This window comes from Lucilia cuprina, chromosome 4 (assembly GCF_022045245.1).
Source record: "Lucilia cuprina isolate Lc7/37 chromosome 4, ASM2204524v1, whole genome shotgun sequence".
Classification (NCBI taxonomy): Eukaryota; Metazoa; Arthropoda; class Insecta; order Diptera; family Calliphoridae; genus Lucilia; species Lucilia cuprina.
The window spans coordinates 73,462,282-73,475,424 of NC_060952.1; the positions used below are offsets into that span (position 1 = coordinate 73,462,282).

General features: G+C 30.5%; 2 protein-coding genes across 2 annotated transcripts in view; one reads left to right on the forward strand and one right to left on the reverse strand.

Annotated features, from left to right (window-relative positions):
• Positions 1-4,602: 4,602 nt before the first annotated feature.
• LOC111691027 (trissin) overlaps positions 4,603-13,143 on the reverse strand; it is an 11,022-nt gene continuing 2,481 nt past the window's right edge. Inside the window, exons 2-3 of the mRNA XM_046948266.1 lie at positions 5,252-5,345; positions 4,603-5,178 (exon numbers count right to left, since the gene is read on the reverse strand). Coding sequence (XP_046804222.1) covers positions 4,878-5,178; positions 5,252-5,334 — 384 coding nt within the window. The 5' untranslated portion in view covers positions 5,335-5,345 and the 3' untranslated portion in view covers positions 4,603-4,877. The remainder of the gene's footprint in view (positions 5,179-5,251; positions 5,346-13,143) is intronic.
• LOC111691010 (melanization protease 1-like) lies at positions 8,809-12,043 on the forward strand. The gene is made up of 4 exons (XM_023453629.2): positions 8,809-8,968; positions 9,167-9,352; positions 9,415-9,613; positions 11,375-12,043. Exons 1-4 carry the CDS (start codon positions 8,899-8,901, stop codon positions 11,994-11,996), a joined length of 1,077 nt encoding a protein of 358 aa, XP_023309397.1. The 5' UTR covers positions 8,809-8,898; the 3' UTR covers positions 11,997-12,043.

Below are 13,143 nucleotides of genomic sequence, written 5' to 3' on the forward strand. Positions count from 1 at the left end.
TTATAAAATTTGATATTTTTATTACTCCTATATATTAGAATAACATTTTTTAGATATTTTAGTAGTGGAACGACTAAATTTGGACATTTCTTAACCGATTTATTATCCTATATACCTATAAGAATTTATCAATATTTGACTTAACATGAAATCTATCGTTTTTTTATTTAATTTCGAAATAATAATTTTGAATTGGATACATGATATATTACATAATCAATGGATATGGACCTAGAAAAAATGTTTAGTGAGGTATAAATCTATATATTATGACGAAAATAATCTGGGTTTTTTGCAATTTTGTATTGATAAACAAAAACTACATTACGGAAAATACTATGTAAATTTAGGGAGTACTATGTAAATTTTATTTAGAATTGTAAATATGATTCTTATTCAATAAATAATAACACTAAGTACCATCCTTTCACTCTAAGTATGGGGGACATCCCTATACCACTATAGAACTATTACCTGCTAAAATCTTGATTATCAACCTCATACTTTATGAATAAGATAAGTTATTCTTGATTTGGGTTCTAAAAAATTATTAGTGTACGTATTTGCTGAAAAATATTGCTTTTGTTGAACTTAAGGTATGATAACCACCTCTATTTTAAAATATCTAAATTAGGCATATTTCCTGCGATGAGAGGGGAGGATGAAATCGACGCATTTACTGGTATCTCTCTTACTAACTGTAAGCTACTGGTTCAGACTGAACTATATGAGATGGCTCAAATCAGATGGTTCTGTGAAACCACCTGTCTCAATTCGAGGTCAATTAGGCCTCTATACGATGCTCCCATGTCAAGCTTACTATTAAGCTTTCGCAGGGAACAGATAAGAGTGCTGGTATCAGTCATAACGGGACACTGTACTATTGGCAATCACGCCAGAAGAATGGGTGTCGAATATAACGACTACTGTAGAAGTTGTAACAATGAGGAGGAAGAGGAAACAATACCTCACCTCCTCTGTAACTGCCCATCATTCAATGAAAGCAGAGAACAATGTTTCGGCCTTTCTGCTTTATCTTGTCTGGATGAGCTATCTGGGATATGTCTAAAGAATATCCTAAACTTTGTAAATCAAACTGGTTGGTTTAAAACTGGAAGTAGAGAGTGAAAATTAATTGAACTCCTACGACCACTAGGGTAACACAATGGGACCGCAACTAGGTGGACCCAAGTGAACCACTCATGTTTATTGGGTGGCTGCCCTTCTTACCTTACCTTACCTTAGGAAGAGCTTGTTTTTTGAAAATTATACCTCAAACCAACATTGTGGAAAGTATGTTATGTGTTTGTGGTGATAATTGGAATTCTCACCAATCTTACAGTATACCGTTCGACTCGGAATGACTATACGTGGTCAAAACAGGTGTTTCTAAGACTTTAGGACACAATATATCGTAATCGTAATGTGATGGAGGAATTCTGATACTCTGAGTAAAAATTTTGTTGTTGCTGTGTTACCATCACCCTTTGACGTTTATACATTCAACTCATATAAAGAAACACTTTATATATCTATGCCCAACACCACTTTAGTGGGGAGCGTATATTGAGTTTGTGCTGATGTTTGTAATATACAAAAATATGTCACAAACATCTTTAAAATTTATCAATCGCCTTAGAATCGTTTTTTTGAGTCTATTAAGCTACGTCCGTCTGGCTGGCAGTCAATTTAAACCTAATGCGCAAAGTACAGGCCTCAATTTTTAAGATAATTGAATGAAATTTGGCACACACGCTTTTTTTGGCCCAAAAAATGGGGGGTACAACCGTACGGCCTTTGCACTTATAATTTATTTAAATGATCTATTATGTCAACAAAACATAGTTTTATTAAACTTTAAATGACACTACCGATTTTTGTAAAGATCGGGCCTCAAACTCCCCTTCAAAAAATCACTTGAAGGTCAAAATTCACTTATAAACACTAATAACACTTTTAAATTCTAAATAAATAACTTTAAAGTAGACTTCCTCTATCAACATTTATAAGGATAGGCCCAAATTTACTCCTACTTACCTATGAGCCCTCTTAAAAAAACTCGTTTTTGTCAAAATTAAATAAAAATATTGTGGAAAAAATTAAAAAAAATACAATGCTTCATTTTTTAAAAAATCCACATTTTTAATATGATCGGCTATACCCTACAATACTTTCATAATTGTTATACCCTACACCACTTTAGTCTGTCGTCCGTCCAATCAAACTACAGGTCGCAAGTTTAGAGATAATTCAATGAAATTTGGTACATGATCTTCTATGGTACCGTAGATGAAGCCTGTTGAAAATTATTAAGTTCGGTCCATTATTTCACCTAGCCCCATACAACTGATACCGCCGAATAGGGCTTTTAAGTTCATAATTATATTTAATATACTCCTATCTCGACAAAAAGCTGCAAAACCAAGTTATATACTAGACATGATGACCCTCAAGAATTCTATAATTATAGGGCCTCATATAAACCTAGACCCTATGAAAAGGCCCCATTAAAATTTTACTTTAATATCCACAATTTTATTCAACAATAAACGGTTTAAGTGTGTCTGAGGAAAGGGTCAATTCATCTTGAATGCCTTAGGTTCAATTCAATGCTTTATTATGACAACTATCACATTTTATTTTTGTAAAAGGTGTAGGGAATTATATGATCGACCACGCCCGACTATAATTTCTTACTTGTTGTATGTTTTGCTTTGTTCTGTTGATTAATTATTCGGTTAATCTAATCTCAAATCTAAGCTACTGATTTTAAATTCTTAAAAATTTCTATAGATAAAAGTAATTTCTAAGAATTTGAGCTTATTTTTAAAATATACATATTTATTTTCTTAATACTAAGAAAATTCTTATCAATTTAGTATAAAAATAAAAGAGCATCTTCAAGCTGACATTCATTAAAAAAACACGGATTTTTTTCCAATCAGTATTAAACAAAATTCCATTCTTAACAATTCAATTAAAAGATAAGCAATTGTTAAAAAAATTAATAATAAATTTAAAAAATGCAGAAACTATTTTTTAGTGTATTCCTTGGTTTTATATTTGCAAAACATACAATTGGTAAAAATACAAAAATTTAATTTTGCTAACTAACTAATTGGTTAACTTTTTTTTAATTCATGCAGTCATTTTTTAATTGATACAATTTCGTTTTTCAATATTATGTTTACAGCTAATGAATGTTCACTAAATACTGAATGTGTTCATATACGAGAATGTCCACGAGTTTTAAATAATTATCATTTAATTCGCTATAAACCATTTTGTAATTTAAATCAACCGGGTACCCATGTCTGTTGTTTAAAACCTCCCGAGAAATACAATCAAGAAAAAGATAAAGACATTAGATCTGTAAGTTTATAAAACTAGACTATAGTCTAGACCATATTCTAATTTATTGACAGGAGTTAAGGCTAAGCTACTGATTAGACAGACTAGTCTAGAACATTGTCTAATAGAAGTTTATTTTGTAGACCACAGTCTGGTATATAATGTAGATTATATTTTATATATTTAGTACATTGTTTGGACCACAGTTTAGTTCGTAGTCGGTACTATGGTATGGACTGTATTCCAAATTATAGTCTTAGCTATAATATAGTTGTAGTTTATATTATAATCTAGTCTATAAATAGGTATACAATCTAGTCTATACTCTGAAACAATAACAAAGTAAGATGGAAACAGCTGTTTCACTTTTTTTGTATGTGTTTACTTAAAAATACATCCCAGATCTAATGCGACCTGCTTGTTTTTTGAATCATTTCAAAAAATGAAGAGAGCCATAGGACTGTCATATTTTCCAACCGTAATCTCTCTCAATGTATGATGGTTCCATTACATATTGCATTTAGGCGATTCCATCTGTTCTCTTCTACACACAATTTTGACAGATCATATTACTTGTGTGATCGTGTAAAGCCGGCTTTAGTCTATAGTCTGTACTTTAATCTAGTCTGTACTCTGAAACCGAGTTTATTCTACAGTTTAGACTAGTTTATAGTCTAGTCTTCAGTCTGAACTATAGTAAACTTCATAGTCTAATCTATAGCTTGAAATTAAATCAAATTTAATCTTGAAATTAAATCAAAATTTTTTCTACAGTCTAGTCTATAGTCCGGACTATAGTTAAGTCTATAATATGGACAATAGTCTAGTTTATAGTCTGGACCTTAAAGATATCTTGGACAATAGTTTATAATCTGGATTATAGTCTATTCGTATTATCTAGTCTATTGTCTGAACCAGAATATGTAGTCCGATTTGTATCTATATCTTGGACTATAGTCTATAATCTGGATTATAGTCTATTCGTTAGTCTGTTATAAAGTCTATAATAAATTTTAACGTCATAACGACAACATAATCTATAAATAATGTTGAAACTAATGTATAGACTATGATCTGAACTATTGTACGGTCTACGCTCTGGATTTTTTTATATTATCTAGTCTTAACTTTTGTCTATAGTCTGAATTTTAGTCTCAATTTTATCGTTAATAAGTTACAAAATATTTCCTTAATAAGATAAACATTTGCTTTTATAAAATTCGATATAATCTAGTTCCAGTTTTTATTTAAGACCCAAATAAAACCACATTATTTGAATGTAGAAAAAAAAGAGAGAAAATTAATATTTCAAACATACATTTCTTTGTTTTTTTCTTTTTGTTAATCTAATAAAATATTTGTACAAAATTTATAATAGTTAATTATTATTATTAAAATCATTTTCAACTTTAGTGTCATAATATAATTGTCGTCAACAGCATCAACGTCATCATTAGCAAAATTTCCATGGTCATTATTATCATTCCAATCGCTAGAGTTATTTGCAAACAGTTTATAAAATTCCTTTAATCATAATAGGCCTGTAAATCTTCCAATATAAAGGTGCCATTATGACGTTCCTCATCGTTGAAGGGAAATGCTGATCGGGGTATTAATAATTTTTGTTGTTCATGTAAGTGCTCATATTGCTGTTGTTGTTTTTGTTGCTGCTGCTGTTGTTGTTGTTGTTTCCTCTCATTACTCAGTTCATTTTGTGTGAACATGGCACGTCCTTGCAACATTATAAAATCGATTAAACGTTTATTTGTGATCATTTTCATGGCATTTGGATCGGTACGTTTGCGTAAATAATTAAAACAACAGGTTCTATAAGTTAAAATATTAATTGTGTTTAGTAATTTATAATTTTTGTTTTATTTTTTTTTTACGAAATTTTTACCTAAAGTGTTTAGTGCCACAAGCATTGGCGCACTCATTGCCACAGGAATCACAGGGTATGGCGGAGACGCTTAAAAATTGCATTAAAAATATGCCTGAAATAGAAAACAATAGTAATTAAGGTTTCTTATTGAAAATATCTAAAATCGTAAAAATAAATAAATGATAATTAGATTCTAACACCTATACCCTTTATAGTGCTGTGTTTTTGGAACGCACAAAAAGATTGTCCCTACAGCACCTTAAAGTATACCAATCGGCTTTGAATCATTTTCTGAATCGTTTAAGCCATGTCCGATATTCGTCTGTATTTCGTTCGTCCATGTAAACCTTGTAACCAATGTATATGTAGCAATTTAAGGAAATCGGTGAACTTTTGTACATGTAATACTTTTGGAAGAAGGACGGATCCTTTCGGTTTCAATTGAAATCGGTATATTATTTTAGCCATACCATCGATTTTTGTAATGATCAATCTACAATTGGCCATAGTTCCCATATGAAATCGACTTTCGAAAATTGCTTTAACTTGTGCTATAAAATTCGGCACAAATCAGTTTTATATGAACACGAGCAATAGCTAGTGTGCCTTGGCACCCTAAAAACAATTGTTCAATTCACAATCAAGTTGTATATTGTACCTACTAAAGTTTAGTAACAGTGATTGTGAACAGATCTTTGCAGCAAGTCATAAGTTTATGTTCACAATGAAAAAAAAAATAATCAAAACAAACAATGTCAAAAGATAAAAAATCAAATAATATTAAACAAATTAAGCGAGCAAAATAAACCAAATTAATTTCTTTTTATTTAATATTCTATTATTTTCATTATTCCACATTTTAAACTAATAAATAAACAGTTTTTAATAAAACTTTATTTTTGTTTTGGCAAACAGCTGTTTGTTTGTAATTTCTGTGTTACCACTTTATCGTTTTTATGCCAAAATCGATTGGATTTTTTATTTATATGCTGAAATAAACAATTGACAACACTGTACTTTCTTACGGCATTAGAAAAACATGTGAAAAATTGTCGTAAGAGTTGTATAGAGCTTTTGCATAGAAAATACCAACAACATTGTTATGACTATTGTAGCAGCTGCTAACATACAACGCTACAACATCGATTGTGAATTGAACAAATATAAATAATAACCCACTGTGCGATTTTTGAAGATTTTATCTCAAATGGAATCCCAGACATACGAATTTTTTATATGAGATGTATCACGCCTCAATAGTAGTCGGGAAATTTATAACCCAATTACACATTGATGGATTTGAAAATTCTAGTTCTAATAGTTTCCTACATAAATGATTGCATTTAATTTATATAGAAGATACTTCACCCCTTATTTCAAGTCAGCCAATTCTTTGACACCTCTCTCACTTGAAGTTTTTAAATAAAAAGTAGCCTATTGTTCCTGCCAAACATAGAAGAAGCCACTGTGAATATTTTAGAAAAATCGGTTCAGCTTTACATAAACTCCAAACTAACATATGTAAGTTATAAAGATATAAAGATTTTCATGCCAAGACCCCAATTCTTAGTCCGCCCATTTTTGTTTTAAATATTTACATTAATATTAAACTGACTCTGAGAAAATTTAATTATTGTAGCTTTCTTATTTAAAATCTTTTTTATTTGGATCACGACCTCCGTATATATGCCCATTTAGTCCTAAAGTTTTAATATGGATGGATATCCATAAACAACCTTTTGTCTACCTGTTGTTGTTTTGAGATACTGATAATGTTAGTGGGCGTGGCTTCTCACCAAATTTCCAAATAAAAGATTTGCAGGAAGACACTTAGAAAATTTTAAGAAAATCGGTTCAACCATTTAGTTGTACATAGATTTCAAACACACCAACAAATAACTCTCAGATCAATGCAAATTTTACGGGCACTAGTATTCTGGCAGGATATTCGAAGTTATTCCGATATACTTCCTTAATAAGGGAGTTTCTTATCTGCATCTTTGAATAAGGGACTTAACTTACAGAAGATAAACTAATTGCTTTGATCTGTATGACGCTGGCATTATGTTAACCCTTAAGAAGTTCCAATGAAGACATATTACGGTAAGACCATCAATCTATTTCTTGTCAAAATCCGAAAGGAACAATGGAAATTTTAAATTTTAGTCGGATGATAAATTACTGGAGGCTAAGTAGTGTGGCTTAATAAAACCTCCTTTGCGTTGAAGCGTTGCATGATGACGATGATGACATGACAGGAATCTTAACACTTTGCGTTAGAGCAGAGGTAGGTAAATAGTTTATACTTAAATCAGAAAAGTAACATGAAGATAATCTTTAGATATATGCCGGCAATTATTAAATCTAATGTTGAGATTACGAAGAACAAATGTAAGTGGATGAAGTTATTTGAAGATTTTGAATTCTATGAATTTATACTCATATGGGACCACAAATCAGTGCCTAAATACTAACATACACATATGGATATTAGGACATTATTAAGTTTCAAACCGAAAAAACTGTTATTAAAAATAGCACTGATCGTGCCGCAGAATAGCAAATTGTACATTTGCAAAAAAAAAAATGAAGTCATAAGATAGTAATTCGAAGTACTTCAAAAAGAATAACATTTATCACCACTTCCAAAGTAGCACTAAATGAATTTGTTTACCTTCTGTGAAAGTGATGTTTATTGACTTCCAAAGAAGCAAAAAGAATCCAATTCTGTTTGAAATTGAAAGTATATTTTTTGTACTGATTTTTTTTTTTAATTAAGCCCATTTTATTTTGGAGTTAATTGATAAATGCGTGTAATTTATTTATGTTAATATTGTTTAAGTCAAATTAGTTTCATTATATAATACAATTTACTTCCTAATAACTTCCAAAACAAGAACATAAAAATTACTTCTTGTGAATGACTTCAGATGTAGTGAATTTGGAATCAAATAAAAAGAACATCCCTCCTATGACAGGCCTGTGTTAAAATCATCACTTCTTCAGGTCTTTTTCAATACAGAATTTAATCCATAATTCTACTTCCTTTTCACTTCTTTGGATGTTCTTTTTTTGCTGGGCTGGTATACATTTGATTCGTACCTTTATATCTTCTTTGGAAAATTTTAAAATTGGTAACAAAATAGTTTAATATGATCAACAAGATTTCAGTCTTCAATTTTATTTGTTGCAAGGAAAATATAAAATTTTTTATCAAAATATATTATGGTGAAGGGTATAGAAGATTCTGCATAGACATATGTATATAGTAATAATTTTTGTTTATATTTAACTTTCGACGATATAGAAAAAAATCCCCGCTAAAACAAGAGATATCTATCTTTCAAGTGAGACTTCTAAACAATCAAATAAAACAAAAGAGATACTCAGCTAAAAGGTAGTTTAATTCCACAAGATCATATTAAGTAACTCTCCCCCACAGCTGATCAATAGAACGATCTATAAAAAGCTCTTATATTTAAGCTTATCAACAAAAATTAAGAACAACAAATTAAGACAAGAATATAGTAATACTCGTGCATGTGAGCATTAAACTGGCTCTCAAGCGTAACACTGATTTTTTTCAATTCAGTTTTTAAAAAGATTTCGCTGCAAACAAGTCATTCAAAAAATAAATAAAAAAAAAACATTAAAAACAATTTAAAATGTTTAAAACGTCTATAATATTGTTAATATTTGGGACCTTAATCACCAAACACAGCTTGTTTACAAATGGTAAGAGTTCAACGATTTTTTTTTACAAGTTTTCAGTTATCAGTTGTATAATTGCATTATAAAAGTATTTAAATACATAAATAGTATTTATTCCGCATTTTTAGGGAAATTCCAAATAAAATGATTTCCCAAAACAAAAGTATATGGGAGCAAGTCTTTATTTAACTAAATCTTTATTTATATCTATTTCCCGTACAGCTAATGAATGCTCCTTAAATACTGAATGTGTTCATATACGAGAATGTCCACGGGTTTTAAATAATTTTCATTTAATACGCAATAAACCGTATTGTAATTTAAATCAAAAAGGCACCCATGTCTGTTGTTTAAAACCACCCGAAAAATATACCCAAGAGAAGGATGAAGACATACGATCTGTAAGGGGTATGTAAGCATGATTTCTATATGCATTCATATATTTTAATTATTCCTTTTTTTAATTCTAGAATGCAAATCTATTCAACGTTATCGCAACTCTTGCGAAAAGTCTCTGATTGTTAGCGGTAAAAAGGCTGAGGCAAAAGAGTTTCCCTTCATGGCTTTACTTTTCTATAAACACGAAGACACGGTTAATTATTTATGCGGTGGAACTTTGATTAGTAATAAATATGTATTAACAGCAGCTCATTGCTTTTTTGTCTATAGGTGAGTGTTTTAAAACTTAAATCACTTTCGAATAGAATTTTTGAAAGTTTACGAAAGTTTAGCCATTGTCAATTATGGACCAATCCGAAATAGTGTCTTTAAACTCGAAAAGTTATTTAAATCTATAGACAATACTAAAGACTGGACATGGCTAGACTTTTCAGACTTAACAACAAACTAGGCTATAATAGAACTGGACTACAGTCTAAAGCATCGACTAAAGATTATACAGTTGTCTAGACTATAAACTAGTTTACATTCTGAACTGCAGACTGTATATATATACTTCACTCTATATATATAGTGACTATAGGCTAGACCATAGATTATAGACTATACTATAGTCTAGACTGTAGACTAGACTATAGACTAGACTATAGACCAGACTATAGACTAGACTATAAAGCAGACTTTCGACTAGGCTATAAGCTAGACTACAGACTAGACTATAGACTAGAATATAGACTAGACTATAGACCAGACTATAGACTAGACTATAGACTAGACTATAGACTAGACTATAGACTAGACTATAGACTAGACTATAGACTAGACTATAGACTAGACTATAGACTAGACTATAGACTAGACTATAGACTAGACTATAGACTAGACTATAGACTAGACTATAGACTAGACTATAGACTAGACTATAGACTAGACTATAGACTAGACTATAGACTAGACTATAGACTAGACTATAGACTAGACTATAGACTAGACTATAGACTAGACTATAGACTATAGACTAGACTATAGACTAGACTATAGACTAGACTATAGACTAGACTATAGACTAGACTATAGACTAGACTATAGACTAGACTATAGACTAGACTATAGACTAGACTATAGACTAGACTATAGACTAGACTATAGACTATACTATAGACTAGACTATAGACTAGACTATAGACTAGACTATAGACTAGACTATAGACTAGACTATACACTAGACTATAGACTATACTGTACACTAGACTATATACTGGACTAAAGACTAGAATATAGACTATAGGCTAGGCTATTGACAAGACTATAGGCTAGGCTATAAGCTAGCCTATAGACTAGACTGAGACTAGACTATAGACTAGACTATAGACTAGACTATAGACTAGACTAAAGACTAGACTATAGACCAGACTATAGACTAGACTATAGACTAGACTATAGACTAGACTATAGACTAGACTATAGACTAGACTATAGACAAGACTGTAGACTAGACTATAGACTAGACTATAGAGTAGACTATAGACGGGACTATATACTATACTATAGACTAGACTATAGACTAGACTATGGACTAGACTATAGACTAGACTATAGACTAGACTATACACTTGACTATAGACTAGACTATTCACTAGTCTATAGACTATACTATACACTAAACTATATACTGGAATATAGACTGGACTATAGACTAGACTATAGACTAGGCTATAAGCTAGACTACAGACTAAACTATAGACTAGAATAAAGACTAGACTATAGACTAGACTATAGACTACACTATAGACTAGACTATCAACAAAACTGTAGACTGGACCATAAACTAGACATTCTATGGACTGGATAATATACTAAACTATGGACTATAGTCCATACTATTGTCATTAATATCGATTAGAGACTAAACTATAGATTGAACTGAGAATTAGTCTAAAGACTAATGTATGCACAAAATCTTATATGCGAATATGAAATTATTTAAATTGTTTATATAATTAATTTTTTTTTTTATTTCTCTCTTAACAGCCCTCCCAATTGGGTACGACTGGGTGAATTGGATTATTCAACTACCACCGATGATGCCTCACCTGTAGATTATGAAATTAAGAATACCATTACTCATCCTCAATACTTTACCACAGATATTCAAGAAAAATACAATGACATAGCGCTTGTGGAACTTGTGAAAGAGGTCGAGTTCAATGACTACATAATGCCTGCCTGTCTGCCTCTAGTCGATGGTCGGGATTTTCAAGAATATCTAGCCGCTGGTTGGGGCAGACCCAATGATACCACTCTCGAAATGACACCACATTTACTGAAAGTTAAATTGGATCGGTTTGATGATGACACGTGCATTAGTAAAGTGGAACAGACGGAAGAATTGAAATATGGCGTAAATAAACGTACACAAATGTGTGCGGGTTCGTTTACAGATAAGCGTGATACTTGTATGGGTGACTCGGGTGGACCGTTGTTTGTTGATCATCCCGATTATAAGTGTTTGTTTTTGGTATTGGGTATAACTTCATTTTCACATGGCGGTTGTGGTAATGTGGGTCATCCAGCGGTTTATACAAGAATTCAATTATATTTAGATTGGATTGAGCAAATCGTATGGAAGGAAGCCGCTAAATTGTCTAAATAATTAATTATTTAGAAAAATTTTAAATGAAATAAAAATTTATACTACAACTATTGCAGTTTTATTTACAAAAAAAATAATTTTTCTATTAAAACTTTAATTAATGTCAATGTTAATTAACACTTTTTTCAGAATTTTTTCTTTACTTAAAAACACACTTACACAATACAAACATATTCAATTTCATTTTATAATACATTTTATCCTTTACTTTATGTTCTTTTGTAAATTTTTTCTTTAATTGCAAACTCATTAATTTCACAATTTTGTTTCTTTTTTATTTCAAAATAAAGCAACGAATATAATCCAAATCCGAATCGCCGGTTCCGCAGTAAAACGTATGTTATCTTTTGAGATTTAAAACCGAAAGACCAACATATGAGCGTAACAGCTTTTTATATCCTTCTGTTGGAATTCCTTTTTGCCGTATCAAGTAAGACGACGAAGAAAAGTTCAAAGAATTTATTGAAGCATGAAAATTTGTCCATTAAAAAAAGAGAAAAGATATGACGTGTTGCTATCATTAACACTTGCATAGAATTTTTAATATTTTTACTATTTTCTTATAATTTTGTTTGTAATATGTACAAGTACATAGTAGTATTGCATCCTTTACATTTGTATACACCTTTATGTAGACCTTCACTTTCTACCTATCTATCTATCTATCTATCTATCTATCTATCTATCTATCTATCTATCTATCTACATATCTATCTACCAACATATCCATCTATCTATCTATATATGTATCTATCAATCTATCTATCTATCTATCTACATATCTATCTACCAACATATCCATCTATCTATCTATATATCTATCTATCTATCTATCTATCTATCTATCTATCTATCTATCTATCTATCTATCTATCTATCTATCTATCTATCTACATATCTATCTACCAACATATCCATCTATCTATCTATATATCTATCTATCTATCTATCTATCTATCTATCTATCTATCTATCCATCTATCTATGTATCTATATATCTATCTATATATCTATCTATATATCTATCTATCTATCTATCTATCCACATATCTATCTATCCACATATCTATCTGATTATCAATCTATCCACATATCTATCTACGTATCTACATATCAATCTATCTATCTATCTATCTATCTATCTATC